The sequence below is a fragment of the Oryx dammah genome, unplaced genomic scaffold (assembly GCF_014754425.2).
Source record: "Oryx dammah isolate SB20612 unplaced genomic scaffold, SCBI_Odam_1.1 HiC_scaffold_6, whole genome shotgun sequence".
Classification (NCBI taxonomy): Eukaryota; Metazoa; Chordata; class Mammalia; order Artiodactyla; family Bovidae; genus Oryx; species Oryx dammah.
The window spans coordinates 40,349,947-40,370,614 of record NW_024070190.1 but is presented as its reverse complement, the minus strand read 5'-3'; the positions used below and the strand labels follow the sequence as shown (position 1 = coordinate 40,370,614).

The 20,668-nt window shown below is 42.3% G+C and overlaps 1 protein-coding gene across 2 annotated transcripts in view; it reads left to right on the top strand.

Annotated features, from left to right (window-relative positions):
* Positions 1–3,059: 3,059 nt before the first annotated feature.
* NRBF2 (nuclear receptor binding factor 2) overlaps positions 3,060–20,668 on the top strand; it is a 29,694-nt gene continuing 12,085 nt past the window's right edge. Inside the window, exon 1 of one of the 2 annotated variants that reach the window (XM_040242292.1) lies at positions 3,060–3,285. In XM_040242292.1, coding sequence (XP_040098226.1) covers positions 3,256–3,285 — 30 coding nt within the window. In that variant the 5' untranslated portion in view covers positions 3,060–3,255. The remainder of the gene's footprint in view (positions 3,286–20,668) is intronic. The other variant, XM_040242293.1, reaches the window with a different exon arrangement.

The window sequence follows — 20,668 nt, the reverse complement described above, 5'->3', positions numbered from 1 at the left end:
GACCTGGGGAGTTCCTCTTTTGGTATCCTGTCATTTTGCCTTTTCATACTGTTCATGGGGTTCTTGAGGCAAGAATACTGAAGTGGTTTGCCATTCCCTTCTCCAGTGGACCACATTCTGTCAGACCTCTCCACCATGACCCGCCCGTCTTGGGTTGTCCCACGGGCATGGCTTAGTTTCATTGAGTTAGACAAGGCTGTGGTCCTAGTGTGATTAGATTGACTAGTTTTCTGTGAGTATGGTTTCAGTGTGTCTGCCCTCTGATGCCCTCTTGCAACACCTACCATCTTACTTGGGTTTCTCTTGCCTTGGGCATGGGGTATCTCTTCACGGCTGCTCCAGTAAAGTACAGCCGCTGCTCCTTACCATTCAGGTATGACCTAAATCAAATCCCTTATGATTATACAGTGGAAGTGAGAAATAGATTTAAGGGCCTAGATCTGATAGATAGAGTGCCTGATGAACTATGGAATGAAGTTCGTGATGTTGTACAGGAGACAGGGATCAAGACCATCCCCATGGAAAAAAAATGCAAAAAAGCAAAATGGCTGTCTGGGGAGGCCTTACAAATAGCTGTGAAAAGAAGAGAGGTGAAAAACAAAGGAGAAAAGGAAAGATATAAGCATCTGAATGCAGAGTTCCAAAGAATAGCAAGAAGAGATAAGAAAGCCTTCTTCAGCGATCAATGCAAAGAAACAGAGGAAAAGAACAGAATGGGAAAGACTAGAGATCTCTTCAAGAAAATTAGAGATACCAAGGGAACATTTCAGGCAAAGATGGGCTCGATAAAGGACAGAAATGGTCTGGACCTAACAGAAGCAGAAGATATTAAGAAATGGCAAGAATACACAGAAGAACCGTACAAAAAAGATCTTCACGACCCAGATAATCACAATGGTGTGATCACTCATCTAGAGCCAGATATCCTGGAATGTGAAGTCAAGTGGGCCTTAGGAACCATCACTATGAACAAAGCTAGTGGAGGTGATGGAATTCCAGTGGAGCTGTTTCAAATCCTGAAAGATGATGCTGTGAAAGTGCTGTACTCAATATGCCAGCAAATTTGGAAAACTCAGCAGTGGCCACAGGACTGGAAAAGTTCCGTTTTCATTCCAATCCCAGAGAAAGGCAATGCCAAAGAATGTTTAAACTACTGCACAATTGCACTCATCTCACATGCTAGTAAAGTAATGCTCAAGATTCTCCAAGCCAGGCTTCAGCAATATGTAAACCGTGAACTTCCTGATGTTCAAGCTGGTTTTAGAAAAGGCAGAGGAACCAGAGATCAAATTGCCAACATCCGCTGGATCATGGAAAAAGCAAGAAAGTTCCAGAAAAACATCTATTTCTGCTTTATTGACTATGCCAAAGCCTTGGACTGTGTGGATCACAATAAACTGTGGGAAATTCTGAAAGAGATGGGAATATCAGACCACCTAACCTGCCTCTTGAGAAACCTGTATGCAGGTCAGGAAGCAACAGTTAGAACTGGACATGGAACAACAGACTGGTTCCAATAGGAAAAGGAGTATGCCAAGGCTGTATATTGTCACTCTGCTTGTTTAACTTATATGCAGAGTACATCATGAGAAACGCTGGACTGGAAGAAACACAAGCTGGAATCAAGATGGCCGGGAGAAATATCAATAACCTCAGATATGCAGATGATACCACCCTTATGACAGAAAGTGAAGAGGAACTAAAAAGCCTCTTGATGAAAGTGAAAGTGGAGAGTGAGAAAGTTGGTTTAAAGCTCAACATTCAGAAAACGAAGATCATGGCATCTGGTCCCATCACTTCATGGGAAATAGATGGGGAAACAGTGGAAACAGTGTCAGACTTTATTTTTCTGGGCTCCAAAATCACTGCAGATGGTGACTGCAGCCATGAAATTAAAACACACTTACTCCTTGGAAGAAAAGTTACGACCAACCTAGATAGCATATTCAAAAGCAGAGACATTACTTTGCCGACTAAGGTCCATCTAGTCAAGGCTATGGTTTTTCCTGTGGTCATGTATGGATGTGAGAGTTGGACTGTGAAGAAGGCTGAGTGCCGAAGAATTGATGCTTTTGAACTGTGGTGTTGGAGAAGACTCTTGAGAGTCCCTTGGACTGCAAGGAGATCCAACCTATCTATCCATTCTGAAGGAGATCAGCCCTGGGCTTTCTTTGGAAGGAATGATGCTAAAGCTGAAACTCCAGCATTTTGGCCACCTCATGCGAAGGGTTGACTCATTGGAAAAGACTCTGATGCTGGGAGGGATTGGGGGCAGGAGGAGCAGGGGACAACAGAGGATGAGATGGCTGGATGGCATCACTGACTCGATGGATGTGAGTCTGAGTGAACCCCGGGAGTTGGTGATGGACAGGGAGGCCTAGCGTGCTGCGATTCATGGGGTCGCAGAGTCGGACACGACTGAGCAACTGAAGAACTGAGGGCACAGCCCTGAATCGTTTGTCTTCCTCCAACAGAGTCTAAGCCAGTGCGTGCTCTGGTGATTAAGTGGCTAAGTCGTGTCCAACTCTTTGCGACCCCATGGACTGTAGCCCACCAGGCCTCTGTCCATGGACTTTCCAGAATACTGGAGTGGGTTGCCATGCCTTTCTCCAGGAGATCTTCACGACCCAGGGATCAAACCCGTGTTCTGTCCCTGGTCTGGTGGTTCCTGCAGTGCAGGCAAATACTTTGCCGCTGAGCCACCATCCCTCAAATCTCATTTCTGCAGGGGGAAAAAAAATCAGGTGCAACAACAAAGCCCGGAGCCTGAGAGCAAGGAAGGATCTGGCGATACTGAGTGAATCTGTGAGAAGTTACGCTGGAAATATGTAGGAGAGACCGATAGCAGAAGTCTGCCAGTTTAGATCCTACAGGGCTGTACCTCTGCAGGTGACCTATGAGTCTTCAAGAAGCCGAAGCTATGCTTCTCGCGAGAGCAAAGACGGACCGCGAGAAAGTCTGTCCGTGCCCCGCCTTCCTTGAGCCCCACCCACTCCCTGTCCTCACTCCCACCTTGACCCAGCTGCGTGTGACGTCTTGACGCGTGCGTGGCCGTGGCGTAGGAGGCGGGCCCGCGACGCGGCGCCGAAGGAGGAAGTGGTGGGGTTGTTGCTCCTTCTGCGCCCGCTGCTGGTTCTGGGGGCGCGGAGTGGGGCCACAGTCGCCGCCGCTGCGTTCGCGCTCTCTAGCTGTTCCCCTCCATGTGCCCGGGATCCGTCGCTCCCCTTCCTCAGGCCGCCGCTTACCCCGGGGTCTATGGAAGTAATGGAAGGACCCCTCAACCTGGTGAGTGGCCCACAGAGGGTTGCCTCGGCTCTCGGGCACCTTTGCCTCAGGACCCCATCTCGGCGTGCAGCTGACTGGAGGCCGGGAAGCTGGTTTGGCGCGGGTGATCCTAAAATCTGGGGGGCGCAGACAGGCTCGGCCCTACCGGGGCTCCAGCCAAGCAACCGCAGAGGGCCCCTCGGGGATCCCTGGGAAGCTCCTGCCTCCTGTTTCCGCCGCCTTCAGGCGCCCCCTACCCCAGGGCCCTGGGCGAGGGGCTCCCACCAACGAGGGCTGCCACCTCTCCAGACCGGAGGAAATGCCTCCAAGCGCCACGTAACCACCTCTTTGCAGCCTAGAGAGACACTGAGAAATGGTGTGTAATACTGGTTCTAACTTCTAACACAGGGTCTGAAGTCTGAGCGTCCCCACTGTGGAGAAATCATAATCTCTCACCCCTGTTTCCCTTCACCCATTTCTCACCTGTGTTCACATGCATAAACTGAGACTTTCCTTTCTCAACTAAATTAGAGACAGCTGGGGGGAAAAGACAGAGCTGTGCCTGTTTTTAGCTCAGTTTCATCACTTAAGGTATCAGGAAAGTATGGTAGATGTTTACCTTTCTCAGAAAAAGCATTGATAGCTCATTATTATGTTTTTAGGCACCTCAGGTGTAGCGATTTTAAAACAAGAAACAAGAGTTTTTTTCCGCCTGGCCACTGTATCTTTTGGTTTTCCAGAGAGGGTGTCTATTTTGGATACAAAAGTTAGATTACTTAAAGTTGTAGACAGACAAGGTAACTTTTTTCAGTTCAACTATGATAGTGGGTTTGGAAAAAGGAACATATGCAAAATTATTAGTTTCTCGCATTGGAACCCTGAGAACACATGTGGTGGGAGAGCTCTGGGCAGGAATCAAACCATTCTGTAGAGAAGCAGTACAGCCTGGTGGATTAAAAGTATAGATTCGGGACCTAAACTGCTTGGATTTGAATTCTAGCTTTGTTGCTTAATGACTATATGACCTTGGGCAGATTAGTTGATCTCACTCTTTGTGGTTTGTTATGAGGATTAAGAGAGTAAACAGAAGTAAGGAGCCTAGAACAGTACCTGGTATGTAATGAAGTGTAAGAGTTAGTTATTACAATAATCAGACCAAAACTCTTAATTTAAAAATCTCACTTGGACTTGGTGAGCTTAAAAAGTTTAAGATTCTAGGACCTAAAGCTATGGTTCCCAGATGGCTGGTGCCAGGTTATCTGCTATGAGAAGTGCTTTCCAGTTTTATTGTTGAGCCCTGCCCCCAATGGTAAGAGTTGTTTACACTTAAAAAGAACCAGACTAGATTTGTGATTTTTTTTTTTTAAACCAGGGAAATGTCTTGCACTTTTCTTGGTTTTAAGGTGACATATATTTGGCAGTGAAATATAATGGATGGCTCAGTACTGAAACTTCACAGGAACATTATTAGAAATAACCAGCAGTTCACAAAGTGCTTCAAAGTTCAAGTGTCCTTGCAAAATGACCATTGGTTCATTTCCAGTTAACTTCACTTTATTTGGCTGCTGGCTTCAGCATAACCCCAGCCAAATGCCCCACTAGTGTGTGGTAGCTTATGAAAAGACTGGAACTGGGTGACAGTTTAGATGGAGCAGCAGAATCACCAGTTTAGGAAAAATTAGTTGACTTAGCAGTGGTACTGGCTTTTTATAGAAGAGAATTTTGAGTAGTCTTAGGAGTCTAGCATAAATCCATAATCCAGCCATACAGTTTATGTGGACAAATATCAGAAATTTGGCATCTTGAATTCTTAAGCCATTTGAGATTTGAAAGATTTGTTTTAGGTCTAGCTGTTTAATGGAAGAGAACAATAGAACAGAAATTAATGTTTACTTGAATCATTTTAACTGTGCCAAGTATCAGTGTCTGGCCTCTGAATTTGTTGTCACTCAGTTTTAAAAGACAGATTTTTTTCATTTTCTGTTGTACTATATCCTGTAGCTTATATGTTTTATGTGTAGTTTGTACCCCTTAGTTCCCTATCCTGTCTTGCCCTATCCTCCTTCCTTCTCCCTACAGGTAGCCACTAGTTTGTTTTCTGTATCCAAGTCTGTTTTTTTGTTATTGAATATATTCATACATTCATTTTTTTTCCTTTAGATTTCACATGTAAGTGATGTCATATGGTATTTGTCTTTCTCTACCTGACTTATTTCACTTATGCCCTCCAAGTCCATCCATGTTGTTGCAAATGGCAACATCTCATTCTTTTTTTATGGCCAAGTAGTATTCCATTATTAGTGTGTGTGTGGTGTGTATGTGCTGATAAACATCTGTATATACATATACACATACATCACACCCCTTTCTATTCATCTGTTGATGGGTATGTTGGTGGCTTCTGTATCTTGGCAATTCTAAATAATGCTGCTGGGAACATTGGGTTGCATGTATCTTTTCAAATTAATATTTTCATTAGAAGACTGAATTTTTTTTTAAGACAATCACATTCTTTTATGCCAGCCAGTATTCATTCTAGTATCCAGCAGACTCAACATGAGAAACACTTCTCAATGCTATAATTTTGAGTGCCTTTGAGCATCCCATTAGTCTATACAAGCTTTTTCTAATGACATCATAGTGTATTCCAAACTGATTACATAAGGACATATTACAGTACCTAAGTTTATAATCATGTGTCCTGAGAGCATCCTTGAAATTAAATAAGAATTGCTTCCCAGCTTTACAGATAAATAAGCCTAGACAAATTAAGTAGATTAGTGACTCAAATACGTTATGGAGCTACCTTATGTTGATATCATGACTTCTTTCTAGTAATTCTTCTGTCTTAATATACTTAAAATATTCATTTCAATATGGTCTGTATCTATATTGAATTACAGATTCTTTGTCAGTATCGAGTGGCTTTGCTCTAGTGCATGGTGCCAAGTCGCTTTAGTCGTGTCTGACACTATGGACCACCAAGCTGTCCCTGGGATTCTCTAGGCAGAAAGAATACCGGAGTAGGTTGCCATGCCCTTCTCTATGGGAATTTCCCAACCCAGGGATCAATCCCACGTCTCTATGTCTCCTGCTTTGGCAAGCTGGTTCTTTACCACTGGCGCCACCTGGGAAGCCCTCCTCTGCTTTAGTATTTCTTCTTTTATGTTAGATTTGCAGTATGAATTTGTAGGCTTATTTCCTCACAGTGAATTTTAAGATATGGAAGAGAACAGCTTGAAATTGTCATTTTAATATATAGTATGAATACTGTGTTCTGATTTTCTGGTTTTTGAAGTTGGTCAAAGGAAAATAGGATGAATTGTATTTACGTTGGTAGGGGGGAATAACTAATCTTTGGGCTCTGAATAAGTTTTTTTTTCCATCAATTTTCAATATGGAAAGTTGTAACTTATAAAATTACTTAGTGTATATTTAGGCATTTCTTTCCTTACACTTAATTTTGGTGATGCAAGTGCTAGTAGCAAATGTCAAAACTTCCGTGAGATAATTTCTAGTTCTTTGATTTGTTTTCGGTCTATTTGGGAATGATGTCAGACTTTAATTTACATATGGCTGTGTTGCTCCTGCTTTGCTTACCTACTCTGCAAACTCTAAGGACAGAGTCCATGTGACTGTGTGACCACAGTTGTGTTCTTTGTGTTTGGCCCTTTTAAGAGTGCTGAGAATATGTTTGTTGAGAAGCTGAAGTGGTTTTTAGAGTGTTCAACTCCTCATCTAAATAAAGGTATCAGGTATAGTCCAAAGGATGGCCTTGTATGTATGGGGTCTTTGTAACTATTCCGTGTTAATTATATTGACAGTAAAAATAAAATCTTGCCCTGAAAAATATCAAGGAAAATTTCACCTTGTCACAGGCTAGGCTAAGCTTGGTGGAAGCACTCTGAGGGATAGCAGTAGAGCCGTAAGACTTATCCAGTAATTACAGAGGCCTGGGGTTGGCAGCTGCTGCTGCTGCTGCTAAGTGGCTTCAGTCGAGCCCGACTCTGTGTGACCCCATAGATGGCATCCCATCAGGCTCCCCCGTCCCTGGGATTCTCCAGGCAAGAACACTGGAGTGGGTTGCCATTCCTTCTCCAGTGCGTGAAAGTGAAGTCGCTCAGTCGTGCCCGACTCTTAGCGACCCCATGAACTGCAGCCTACCAGGCTCCTTCATCCATGGGGTTGGCAGCAGGCACTTACAAATCTTATTATTTTGTTTTCTCAGTAGCTGTATGAGATGTTTGACATTTTACAGATGAAATCTTAGAACTGCAGAATAAGTGGTGATAGTTGGATTTGAAAGCAAGATTCTAAATAAAGTATCTCATCTTTCTATTAGATCATGTTTGCCCATTTGTTTTGACTGTGATCCACAATAAGAAATTTTTACTTAATGACAATACACACATACCTAAGTGTACATTACTTCGGAGCTTGATTCCTTATGGATGTGTCTCTTGTGCAAAATGCAGGGACATTCATAAATTTAACCCCAAATAAGACAAAAATGTAGAAAACTTGAAACATAGAGTGCTGCGTATGTGTATATAGTATTGTATGTGATATACTCTGTTGTGCTAGTCTCAGTCGTGTCCGACTCTTTGCAACCCCATGGACTGTAGCCCTCCAGGCTCCTCTGTCGGGGATTCTCCAGGCAAGAATACTGGACTGGGTTGCCATGCCCTCCTTCAGGGGATATTCCCAGCCCAGGGATTGAACCCAGGTCTTCTGCATTGCAGGTGGATTCTTTTATTGTCTGAGCTACCAGGGAAGTCCAAGAATACTGGAGTGGGTAACCTATCCCCCTTTCCAGGGGATCTTCCTGACCCAGGAATTGAACTGAGGTCTCCTGCATTGCAGGTGGATTCTTTACCAGCTGAGTCTGTGTAGTGTTATATATGATGCACTCTAATATTTACTAGTAGGGTTCTTTAAATGCTGGTTGTGACCCACAGATTGATTTCAGGACTCACTGTTGGTTTTCATCCTGTAATTTGTCTTCACAGCAGATGATGGCAGTTCTTAAAAGGGGGTGGGCATGGGGGCAAGATAAAAAGTCTTGAGGAAGGAAAGAGATGCAGCAGACTGCCTGTGGGAGAAATTGACTTAAAATCAAAAAGGTCTTCCTGGACCTCTCTAACAGTTGAGCAGTTATCCTAAGTACAGTTCATTATATTAGTTACACAGTCGGTGTAGTACTTACAGGTACGGGATGCTACTTCAGAAGCATCATAGTAGACTCATAGTAAATGGATTTGGAAATGGAGAGTGAATGACTTTTCTCCTTTGCTCTCCATTGAGGACATTACTGCAAGGTTCAAGAGTACATTAGATTTTCCTCTGCCAGTTTATTGTGTTTGGTAATGGTATTCCTTTTCTTTTCATCTTTACTTACAGTTTCCCCAAGGACACAAATAAATAAATGGAAGTTTAGTAGAAAGTGACACTGTTTTTTCCTTTGGGAAAGAACACAGTGTGAACCTGTAGTTTTAAGGCAGTTAGCATGTAGTTCTTGGTGAGGGCAGTCGCTTGGTAGTCTAGCTGTAGTTAGGAGTTTTGTTGGTCACAGGTGATAGAAATCCATTTCAAATTAGCTTAAATCAAAAGGGATAATTTATTGAAATCAAAAGGTAGGTGTAAGGCACCTGGAGGTCCAGATGTTAAGACTGTGAGCTTCCACTGTCTGGTGCACAGATTCAGTACCTGGTTGGGGAACTAAAATCCTGCGTGCCATACAGCATGCCTCCCCTCTCCCCTTCCCCCCAAAAATGAAACCTGCAAAACGAAGGTGCAGGAAGGGCAAGACTACAATGTAGGTTAGTCTAAGGGTTTATGGGCCCAGGGACTCAAGATAATCAGGTTTTTCTGCTCTGCCTCATCAGACTTTATTGCTTTACTTCTCTCTCCAGATTCCAAATCTGCATTTTCCACCTGGCTAGTTATAACCAATTAAAACTTTCTTGACGTACCCTCGGGTCCTAAGTTTGAAAATATGTTGGAATGGTTTCTTTAGATGTCTAGGGGACGAGGTAATTTATAAATACAGCAAGTTCCATGGGGATCATATTGATTGTATAGGAAGAACAATTCACAGGGTTCACGGTGGTGGGGCGGGGACGGGCATGTGGAAAGTGTCGGCTGTTTCTGAGGAGAATTCAGCAAGGGAGGAATTTGTACAGGGCGCATGGAATAAGGGGGCTTCCCAGGTGCCTCAGTGGTAAAGAACCTGCCTCCCAGTGCAGGAGCCATCAGAGATGTGAGTTCGATCCCTGAGTTGGGGAGGATCCCCTGGAGTAGGACATGGCAACCCAGTCTAGTATTCTTGTCAGGATCATCCCATGGACAGAGGAGCCTGGTGGGCTAGGGCCCATGGGGTCGCGAAAGCACTGGACTCGACTGAACACACGTGCGTGTAGTAAGGTGTTACCACAGCTAAAGCTGTTTCACTTGTTATAAAGGCTTTAGAACATTTTGTGGTGGTGTGCTTTCGTGTTTACTCAGGAGGGAGTAGGAAAGTGCTGGTTAAAATGTCCTCAGGACTGGGTGGATGAAATAGTGAATGAAGTAAATGTACCACTGACTGGTTTTCTTGTGCTCAGTATAGGTGTATATACACATAGGTATAGTTGTTTATTTTAGATTTTGATGCAAAGTTTTATTTTGGTATTTTCTATGAAATGCATTAATGCTCGCTTGGCATTTCAGAATCTTTGGTTTTGTCACCAACCCTCAACATAACCTCTTTCGTCCTTCCATCTGTCCTAACTGTTCATTGACCCATCAAACGCATGAGCGGTCACTGTCTTATCAGGTAATCTGGACATCAAAGATTTGACAGAGTCCCTGTTCTTACAGAACTTTTATCCCATTCTGTAGTTTTCATCTGTTGTGTTCTCTTTCTCTGTTTTCTTTAGCATCTTAAGCATAGTTAGAGTTCCTTGCTATTCCAATACCTGGGTAATCTCTGGTTCTGGTTCTGTTGTTTTCTGTTAGTGCCATTTTCCTGCCTGATGTGCTGGTAACTTTACTGTATATTACACATTATGGATGATGTGTTATGGAGATTCTGAATTTGTTATTTTCCTCCAAAGAATGTTGTTAATAGCTTGTTTTTCTGGCTGACAATTAAAATGCTAGTGGATCATCTTGATTCAGTCCAGGCTTGATTTTAGGCTTTACCACGGTGGGTCTGTTTCAGTTTTACCCATGATGCCTAGAGTGTGGCCTTACTCACAGGGCTGGACTTTTGAGGTCTCAACTCAGAGTCCCAAGTGTTCACCAAAGGTAATACTTTCTCTCGACCCAAACTGCAACCTGTCTCCCCAACACTGTGTGGCTTCTGAATTCATTGCTAAGAATTTCTGCTCAGCTTCCTGGAATTGGGGCCTGTTCATGTACAGCTTAGATGTTAGCCAAGAATCTGAGAGAGTCTTTGATGCATACTTGTAGGGTGTCTCCATTGCACTTCCCTCTAACCCTGGACTCCTCAAAATCTAGCTTTTCCTTCCAGTTTCCATCTCCTTAATCCTTTGAGCTTGGCTTCAACAGTAGATGAACTGGGAACTTACAGATGTACAAGCTATATTTAGAAAAGGCAGAGGAACCAGAAATCAAATGGCCAACATCGGTTGGATCATAGAAAAAGCAAGGAAATTCCAGAAAATGTCTACTTCTGTTTCATTGATTATGCTAAAGCCTTTGACTGTGTGGGTCACAACGAACTGTGGAAAAGATGGGAATACCAGACCACCTTACCTGCCTCCTGAGAAACCTGTATGCAGGTCAGGAGCAACAGTTAGAACTAGACATGGAACAACCAACTGGTTCCAAATTGGGAAAGGAGTACGTCAAGGCTGTATATTGTCACCTGCTTATTTGAATTATATGCAGAGTACATCATGCGAAATGCTGGGCTGGGTTGAAGCACAAGGTGGAATCAAGATTGCTGGGAGAAATATCAATAACCTCAGATTTGCAGATGACACCACCCTTATGGCAGAAAGCAAAGAGGAACTAAAGAGCCTCTTGATGAAGGTGAAAGAGGAGAGTGAAAAAGCTGGCTTATTACTCAACATTCAGAAAACAAAGATCATGGCATCCAGTCCCATCACTTCATGGCAAATAGATGGGGAAAAGTGGAAACAGTGTCGGATTTCATTTTCTTGGGCTCCAAGATCACTGCAGATAGTGACTGCAGCCATGAAAATTAAAAGATGCATGCTTCTGGGAAGAAAAGCTATGACAAATCTAGACAACATATTAAAAAGCAGAGACATCACTTTGCCAACAAAGATCAGGATAGTCAAAGCTATGGTTTTTCCAATAGTCACGTATGGATGTGAGAGTTGGACCATATTATAGAAGGCTGAGCACTGAGAAATTGATGGCTTCGAATTGTGGTGCTTGAGAAGACTCTTGAGAGTTCCTTGGACAGCAAGGAGATCAAAATTCTAAAGGAAATCAACCCTGAATATTGATTGGAACGACTGGTGCTGAGGCTGAAGCTCCAGTACTTCATCCACCTGATGTGAAGAGCCTACTCATTGGAAAAGACCCTGATGCTAGGAGAGATCAAGGGCAGCAGAGGAGGAGATGGTTGGATGGTATCACCGACTCAATGCATATGAGTCTGAGCAAACTCAGGGAGATAGTGAAGGACAGGGAAGCCTGGCGTGCTGCTGTTCAAGGGGTCACACAGAGTTGGACACAACTGAGTGAGTGAACTTTGGCCAATGAGATACTGCCTTCTTGGGCTTTATTTTTCTGTACTCTGTTTTGGAAAACGCACTCAGAATGCCAAGGGGAATGCAGGTTTCATCTTGTACATTTCCCATTTCTTGAAAATGTATCCTTCTGTTACTTTTCTTTCTCCGCCATCCATAAACTGTTGTTTCTTTATACTTCACCCAGTTTTGTAGCTGTTTACAGTTGGAGGGTAAACCAGTGCCAGCTATTCCATCCTATCTGGATCAGAGGTACAAATTTCCATGAGAATTTCCACAGGATTCTCAAATCAGTGTTTTGTAAACCCTAAGTGCCAGAAAGTATTTTAATATGAGATTGTGGTATCACAAAAGCTAATATTCCCAATATTCAGTGACAGGATATCCCAGCCATGTAAGGATTGGCCAGTCACTGGTTTCCATATTTAAACATCTATTTCCAAATAAAGTTTGAGGCAGCTTACAAATAACAGATACCATACTATTAAAATATTAGTTACCTTAAGTGAATACTTAAGTGAAAGTCGCTGTCGTTTCTGACTCTTTGTGACCCCATGGACTATAGAGTCCATGGAATTCTCCAGGATTCTGGAGTGGGTAGCCTTTCCCTTCTCCAGGAGATCTTCCCAACCCAGGGATTAAACCCAGGTCTCCTGCATTGCAGGCGGATTCTTTACCAGTTGAGCCACAGTTACCTACTGAGATAAGTTATCCCAAAATGTAGCAGCTTAAAACAACACACATTTGTTTTCCCACAGTTTCTGTGTGTTGGGGATAAAGGCATGACTTAGCTGGGTTCTTTGCTTCAGGGTCTTTTACAAGGCTACAGTCAAGGTGAGGGTCAGCTAGGGGTGCGGTATCATTTGAAGGCTCTCCTGAGGCAGGAGCTGCTTCCAAGTTCACTCACAGGGTTGAGGGCAAGATTTCATTCCTTGAGGGGTTTTGGATTGAGGACTTCAGTTCCTTGCTGGCTGTTGGCAGGCCACCTCATACCCTTCCAGGTGAGTGTTTCCAACAACATGACTGTTGGCTGCACTGAAGTGAGCAAGGGAGAGAGAGCACTACCAGGATGCAAGTGACAGTCTCTGGTTACCTAGCCATGGAAGTGACCCTCCCTCACCTTGATTGTACTCTGTTTCTCAGATGTAAATCACTAGGTCCAACCCACGTGTGAGGAAGGAAGATTATATAAGGTTTTGAATCCCAGGAGGGAGAAGTCATTGGGAGCCGTATAAGCAGCTTACCACAATATCTGATAGAAAAGCAAAGAAAATAAGAACTGAAGCAACAAAGAGTATCAAGAAAGTATAATCCTTTGGGGCTACATCAAACTAAAAAACTTATGCACAGCCACAAAATGAAAAGGCAACTTGAGAAAATATTTGCAAATTATATATGATGAATTAGTATCCAAAATAGCAAAAAAAAAAAAAAAATCTGATTAAACAACAGGCAGAGAATTTGGCCATTTTTCCAAAGAAGACATATGGATGGCCAACAAGTACACGAAAAGATGCTCAACATCACTAATAAGGGAAGTGCAAATAAATCAAAACCACGAGATACCGTCTCTCACCTGTTAGAATGGTTGTGGTTTAGTTGCCAAGTTCTGTCTTGACTCTTGCGACCCCATGGACTGTAGCCTGCCAGGCTCCTCTGTCCATGGAATTCTCTAGGCCAGAATACTGGACTGGGTAGCTGTTGCCTTCTCCAGTGGATCTTGCCAAACCAGGGACTGAACCCAGGTCTTGCGCATTGCAAGATTATTTGTTGTCTGAGCCGTAGAGGAAATCCTCCCTGTTAGAATGGTGACTCTTTAAAAGATATGAAGTAACAAGTGTTGGCCAGAATTGGAGAAAAGGGAACCCGTGTGCACTGTTGGTGGGACTGTATTCATACATTGGTGCAGCCACTGTGGAAAAAGGTCCCTTGAAAAATTAAAAGTAGAATTACCATACTATCTTGCTGTTCTGCTTTTGGGTATTTTTCTGAAAATAAGTAAATAAAACAAAAATGTCTACTGAGATTCTCTGCCTGTGGTTTCAGTTCAGTTGCTCACTTGTGTCCGACTTTTGCAACCCAGTGGACTGCAGCATGTCAGGCTTCCCTGTCCATCACTAACTCCTGGAGCTTACTCAAACTCATGTCCATCAAGTTGGTGATGCCATCCAACCGTATCATCCTTTGTCATCCGCTTCTCCCACCTTAATCTTTCCCAGCATCAGGGTCTTACCACGGAGTCAGTTCTTTGCATTAGTGGCCAAAGTATTGGAGTTTGAGCTTCAGCATAAGTCCTTCCAATGAATTTTCAGGACTGGTTTCCTTTAGGATGAACTGGTTGAATCTCCTTGCAGTCCAAGGGACTCTCAAGAGTCTTCTCCAACACCACAGTTCAAAAGCATCAATTCTTTGGCGCTCAGCTTTCTTTATAGTCCCACTCTCACATCCATACATGACTACTGGAAAAACCATAGCTTTGACTAGATGGACCTTTGTTGGTAAAGTAATGTGTCTACTTTTTATTTTTTATTTTTTTTCAGATTTTGAAACCAGTTTATTTAAGCTTCACAACAATGATGAAAAAGTAGACACCAGTGGCAGTAGCAACAGATGGATGGTATAGGTGAGGGCTGAGCTTTAAGCCTTCCAGAATCACCAGGAATCAACTTTATTTCCTATAAAGTTTCAACAGAAGAAACTTAAACACCAAAAAACTCAGCTTCGAGAGATGTTCCCTTATGCAGAAATTCTGCTGCTGCTGCTAAGTCACTTCAGTCGTGTCCGACTCTGTGCAACCCCATGTTCAGCCCACCAGGCTCCACCATCCCTGGGATTCTCCAGGCAAGAACACTGGAGTGGGTTGCCATTTCCTTCTCCAGTGCATGAAAGTAAAAAGTGAAAGTGAAGTTGCTCAGTTGCGACCCCATGGACTGCAGCCTACCAGGCTCCTCCATCCATGGGATTTTTCAAGCAAGAGTACTGGAGTGGGGTGCCATTGCCTTCTCCATGTCTACTTTTTAATATGCTGTCTAGGTTGGTCATAACTTTTCTTCCAAAGAGCAAGGGTCTTTTAATTTCATGTGTGCAGTCACCATCTGCAGTGATTTTGGAGCCCCCCCCAAAATAAAGTCTGTCACTGTTTTCCCCATCTTTTTGCCATGAATTGATGGGACCAGATGCCATGATCTTAGTTTTCCGAATGTGGAGTTTTAAGCCAACTTTTTCACTCTCTTCTTTCACTTTCATTAAGAGGCTCTTTAGTTCTTCACTTTCTGCCATAAGGGTGGTGTCATTTGCATATCTGAGGTTATTGATATTTCTCCCGGCAATCTTGATTCCAGCTTGTGCTTCCTCCAGCCCAGTATTTCTCATGATGTACTCTGCATAGAAGTTAAATAAGCAGGGTGACAATATACAGCCTTGATGTACTCCTTTCCCGATTTGGAACCAGTCTGTTGTTCCATGGTCCAGTTCTATCTGTTGCTTCTTGACCTGCATACAGATTTCTCAGGAGGCAGGTAAGTTGTTCTGGTATTCCCTGCTTTTGAAGAATTCTCCACAGGTTGTTGTGATCCACACAGTCAAAGGTTTTAGCATAGTCAATAAAGGAGAAGTAGATGTTTTTCTGGAACTCTCTTGCTTTTCCGATGATCCAGTGGATGTTGGCAATTTGATCTTTGGTTACTATGCCTTTTCTAAATCCACCTTGAACATCTGAAAGCTCACTGTTGAAGCCTGGCTTGGAGAATTTTGAGCATTACTTTGCTAATGTGTAAGATGAGTGCAATTGTGTGGTAGTTTGAACATCCTTTGGCGTTGCCTTTCTTTGGAATTGGAATGAAACCTGACCTTTTCCAGTCCTGTGGCCACTGCTGAGTTTTCCAAATTTGCTGTCATTTTGAGTGCCAGCATCATCTAACAGCAGCATCTTTTAGGATTTAAAAGAGCTCAACTGGAATTCCATCACCTCCACTAGCTTTGTTCATACTAATGCTCCCAGACATTCCAGGATGTCTGGCTCTAGGTGAGTGATTACACCATTGTGGTTATCTGGGTCATTATGATCTTTTTTGTACAGTTGTTTTGTGTACTCTTGCCCCCTCTTCTTAATATCTTCTGCTTCTGTTGGGTCCATACCATTTCTGTCCTTTGTTGTGCCCATCTTGGCACGAAATGTTCCCTTGGTATCTCTAATTTTCTCGAAGAGAAAATTGCTGTGGTTTAATCAGATTGTTTTGCTTTTTATTTTTTATTGTATGAATTCTTTGTTATTTTGGATACTAACCCCTCATCAGATATATGATTTGCAAATATTTTCTCCCATTTGGTAGGTTGCCTTTTTGATTTCCTCTGCTGTGCATAAGCTTTTTAGTTTGATGTAGTCCCACTTTTGGCTTTTGTTGCTTTTGCTGTCAGTTCATAAATTATCACGACCAAGAATTATGTCAAAGAGCTTTCTGCCTGAGTTTTCTTTGAGGAGTTTTATGGTTTCAGGTCTTATGTTCTTTAATCCATTTTAAGTTAACTTTCGTGTGTTGTGTAAGGTAATGGTCCAATTGCATTCTTTAGCACGTGGCTATCCTGTTTTCCCAACATCATTTATGGAAGAAACTGTCCTTTCCCTGTTGTATATTCTTGGCTCCTTAGACATCTGTTAATTGAACGTTTATTCATGGATTTGTTTCTGGGCTCTTCTGCTCCATGACCTTTGCACCTTTTATCCTGTCATAGTGTTTTGACTACTGTAGCTTTGTAGGGCTTGCCCGCTGGCTCAGACGGTGAAGAATCTGCCCTTATTGGGGGAGACCTGGGTTCAGTCCTTGGATTGGGAAGATCCCCTGGAGGAGGGCATGGTAACTCACTCTAGTGTTCTTGCCTGGAGAACCCCATGGACAGAGGAGTCTGGTGGGCTACAGTCCACGAGGTCATAAACAGTCGGACACGACTGAGCGACTAAGCACACCCATAGCTTTGTAAGATAGTTTGAAATCAAAGAGCCTGATTTCTGCAGGTTTGTTCTTTGTATTGCTTTGGGTATTTGGGAGTTTTTGTATTTCTGTGCAACTGTTAGGATTGTTTGATTTCTGTGAAAAGTACCATTGGAGTTTTGACAGGTTGCACTGAATCCGTGTATTGTAGTATGGGCATTTTAACTATTCTTTAAATCCATTCCATCAGTGGCTTAATAGTTTTGGTGTACAGGTCTTTAACCTCTTTGGTCAAATTTACTCCTAAGTACTTACTGCTCTTGATGCAGTTGTAAATGGGATTGTTTTCTTAATTTCTCTTATACATTTTTAGAGTATATAAATGCAACAGAAATTTGTGTATTGATTTTGTGAAATATTTGACTGTGCTGGGTCTTAGTTTTGGTACTTGGGATTTTCAGTCTTCAGGCATGCAGAATCTTAGTTGCAGCATGAGAACTCTTAGTCCTGGCGTGTGGGATCTAGTTCCCAGACCAGGGCTCCATCCCGGGCCCCCTACATTGGGAGTGTGGAGCCTTAGCCACTGGACCACCAGGGAAGTTCCTGTGTATTGATTTTTTATCTTACAACTTTGTACTACATTCATTGATTCTAAGATTTTGGGTGGAATTTTAGAGCTTTTGGTATATAATATCTTGTTATCCATAAATAGTGAACAATTTTACTTTTTTCTTCCTGCTTTGGATGTCTTACTCTCATCTAATTGCTGTGGCTAGGAGGGACTTCGAATACTATGCTAACTGAAAGCAGCTAGAGTGGACATCTTTGTCTTGTTCCTGATCTTAGAGGAAAAGCTTTGAGCTTTTCAGTGTTGAGTATTATGTTAGCCATAGGCCTGTCATATATGGTTTTTATAATGTTGAGATATATTTTCTCTATATTCATTTTGTTGAGTTTTCATCATGAGTGGGTGTTGATTTTTGTCAGATGCTTTTTATCCTGTTGAAATGCTCATATCATGTTTAGTCTTCCTTTTGTTAAGGTGTCATCACATTGATTTTGGGGTAAATCTGATTTGTTGAACTGTCCTTGTATCCCTGGAATAAATCCCACTTGATTTGCTAGTATTCTGCCAAGGATTTTTGAATCTGTTTATCGGGGATGTTGGCTTCTAGCTTTTTTTTTTTTTCTTTTGGTGTCCGTGTCTGTTTTGGTATCAGGGTGATGCTGGCCTTGTAAGATAAGTATGGAAGTATTCCCTACTCTTCTATTTTTTGGGAAGAGTTTGAGAAGGATTGGTATTAATTCTTGTTTGAATTTTTGGTAGAATTCACCAGTGAAGGCATCTGATCCTGGAGTTTTTTTGTGTGAGGTTTGTGGTTACCTCATTTTACTGTGCTTCACTTCATTGCACTTGCAGATGTTGCTGATTTTTTTTTTTTTAAAGACAAGTTGAAGGTTTGTGTCTACCCTGTGTCTTATTGGCATTGTTATTATAAATGTATTATATTTAAATTAAGGAAATATCCTTTTTTTTAAAAGACATAATGCTATTGCACATGTAGTGTAAACATAACTTTTACATGCATTGGGAAACCAAAAAATTTGTGTAACTTGTTTTACTCTGGCATTCGCTTTATTGCAGTGGTCTGGAACTGAACTTGAAATATCCTAGAGGTATGCCTCTTATTGGTCTGTTCAGGTTTTCTGGTGTTTTTTTTTTTTTTTTTCCAAAGTTTTTTTCCCTAGGAATTCATCCATTTTTTCTAGGGTGCCCAGTTTGTTGGCATATATTGATAATTGTTCATAATAGTCTCTTATGATCCTTTGTATTTCTGTGTTATCTGTTGTAACATCTTTCATTTTTGTTTTTTGTTTGTTTGGGGAAGTGGTGGTGGGGGAGTTGGCCACATTATGTGGCTTGTGGGATCTTAGTTCTCCAACTAGGAATTGAATCCCGGCCACAGCAGTGAAAGCAGTGAGTCCTAACCACTGGACCACCAGGAAATTCCCACATTTTAAAATTTTATTTGAATCTTCTCTGTTTTTCTTTGTTGAGTATTGTTGTTCAGTTATGTCCAACTCTTTGTGACTCCATAGACAGCAGCATGCCAGGTTTTCCTGTCCTCCACCATCTCCCAGTTTGCTCAAACTCATGTCCATTGAGTCAGTGATGCCATCCAACCATCTCGTCCTCTGTTGCCGCCGCCTCCTCCTGCCTTCAGTCTTGTCCAGCATCAGGGCCTTTTCCAGTGAGTCGGCTCTTCACTTCAGTATACTCGTTGAGTATAGCTATAGGTTTGTCAATTTTGTTAAATCTTTTCAAAGAACTAGCTCTTGGTTTTACTGATCTTTTCTGTTTTTTTTTTTTTTAATCTCTATTTTGTCTGTTTCTGCTCTGATCTTTGTTATTTCCTTTCTTCTACTAACCTTGGGCATCATTTTTTTTCCCCCTAGTTCCTTGAGGTATAAAGTTAGATTATTGATTTTTCTGGTTCTGCAAGGTAGGCTTTTATCCATATGAACTTCCCTCTTAGAATTGCTTTTGCTGCATCTCGTAAGTTTTGGTATGTTTTATTTCCATTTTCATTTGTCTCAAAGTATTTTTTATTTCTCTTTTGACCTATTCATTGTTCAGTGGCATGCTATTTAATCTCCACATAGTTACAGTTTTTCCAGTTTTCTTCTTGTAATTTATTTCTTCTTGTAATTAGTTTCCATGGTGGCTGGAAAAGATGCCTTGAAATGATTTCAGTCTTTTTAGGTTTATTAAGACTTGTTTTGTGGTCTAACACTGTTATCTATCCTGGAGGATGTTCTTTGAGCATTTGAAGAATGTATATTTTGTTGCTTTCGGATAGAATGTTCTGTATATAACAAAACATATAAATAAATGACCATATAATTTTTGCTTTAAGAAAGATCTTTAAAAATTGTTTTAAAAATAAGAACTGCATGAAAGTAAGTTTTGTAAAGTATCTTAGGTTGAAAGAGAATGCAGTTTAGTCTCTTCTACCACATTATACATTTTATGGTGGTAGATAGCTCTGATGCATTTAAATTCTTTTTAAAAACAGTATTTATTTGACTGTATTGGGCCTTAGTTGTGGCACACAGGCTCTTCATCAGGGCGCAGGGACCCGGCTTCTCTCTGGCTGTGGCACACGGGCTCTTCTTCGGGGCGCAGGGACCCGGCTTCTCTCTGGCTGTGGCATACAGGCTCTTCATTGGGGCGCAGGGACCCGGCTTCTCTCTGGCTGTGGCGCACAGGCTCTTCATCAGGGCGCAGGGACCCGGCTTCTGTCTGGCTGTGGCGCACGGGCTTGGTGCCTGCGGTGTGTGGGCTCTCTAGTTGTGATATATGGGCTCCAGAGTGCTGGCTAAGTAGCTGCAGTGGGTGGGCTTAGTCACCCCCGCCCCGCCCCACCCCCCCCAGCATGTGGAATCTTGGTTCCCTGATTGGGATGGAACCCACGTTCCCTGCATTGGAAGGCAGATTTTAAACCACTGGACCACCAGGCAAGTCCCTTTTATTGTCTTTTAACTCGTTTAATTTTCACAACATTCTCATCTTAAAGATGAGAAATCTTGGGCAGGAAGTTAAAGCCAAGTTCCAGTGTCTAATAAATGCTCAAGTTGAGATTTGAAAACCTCAACAGTCAGCATTGCTGGATGTCTAACAAGAATTTGGTGTAGGACTTGTGTTTTAATAGGGAATTTGATTGCTCACTTGCCAGATAACTAGAGTAG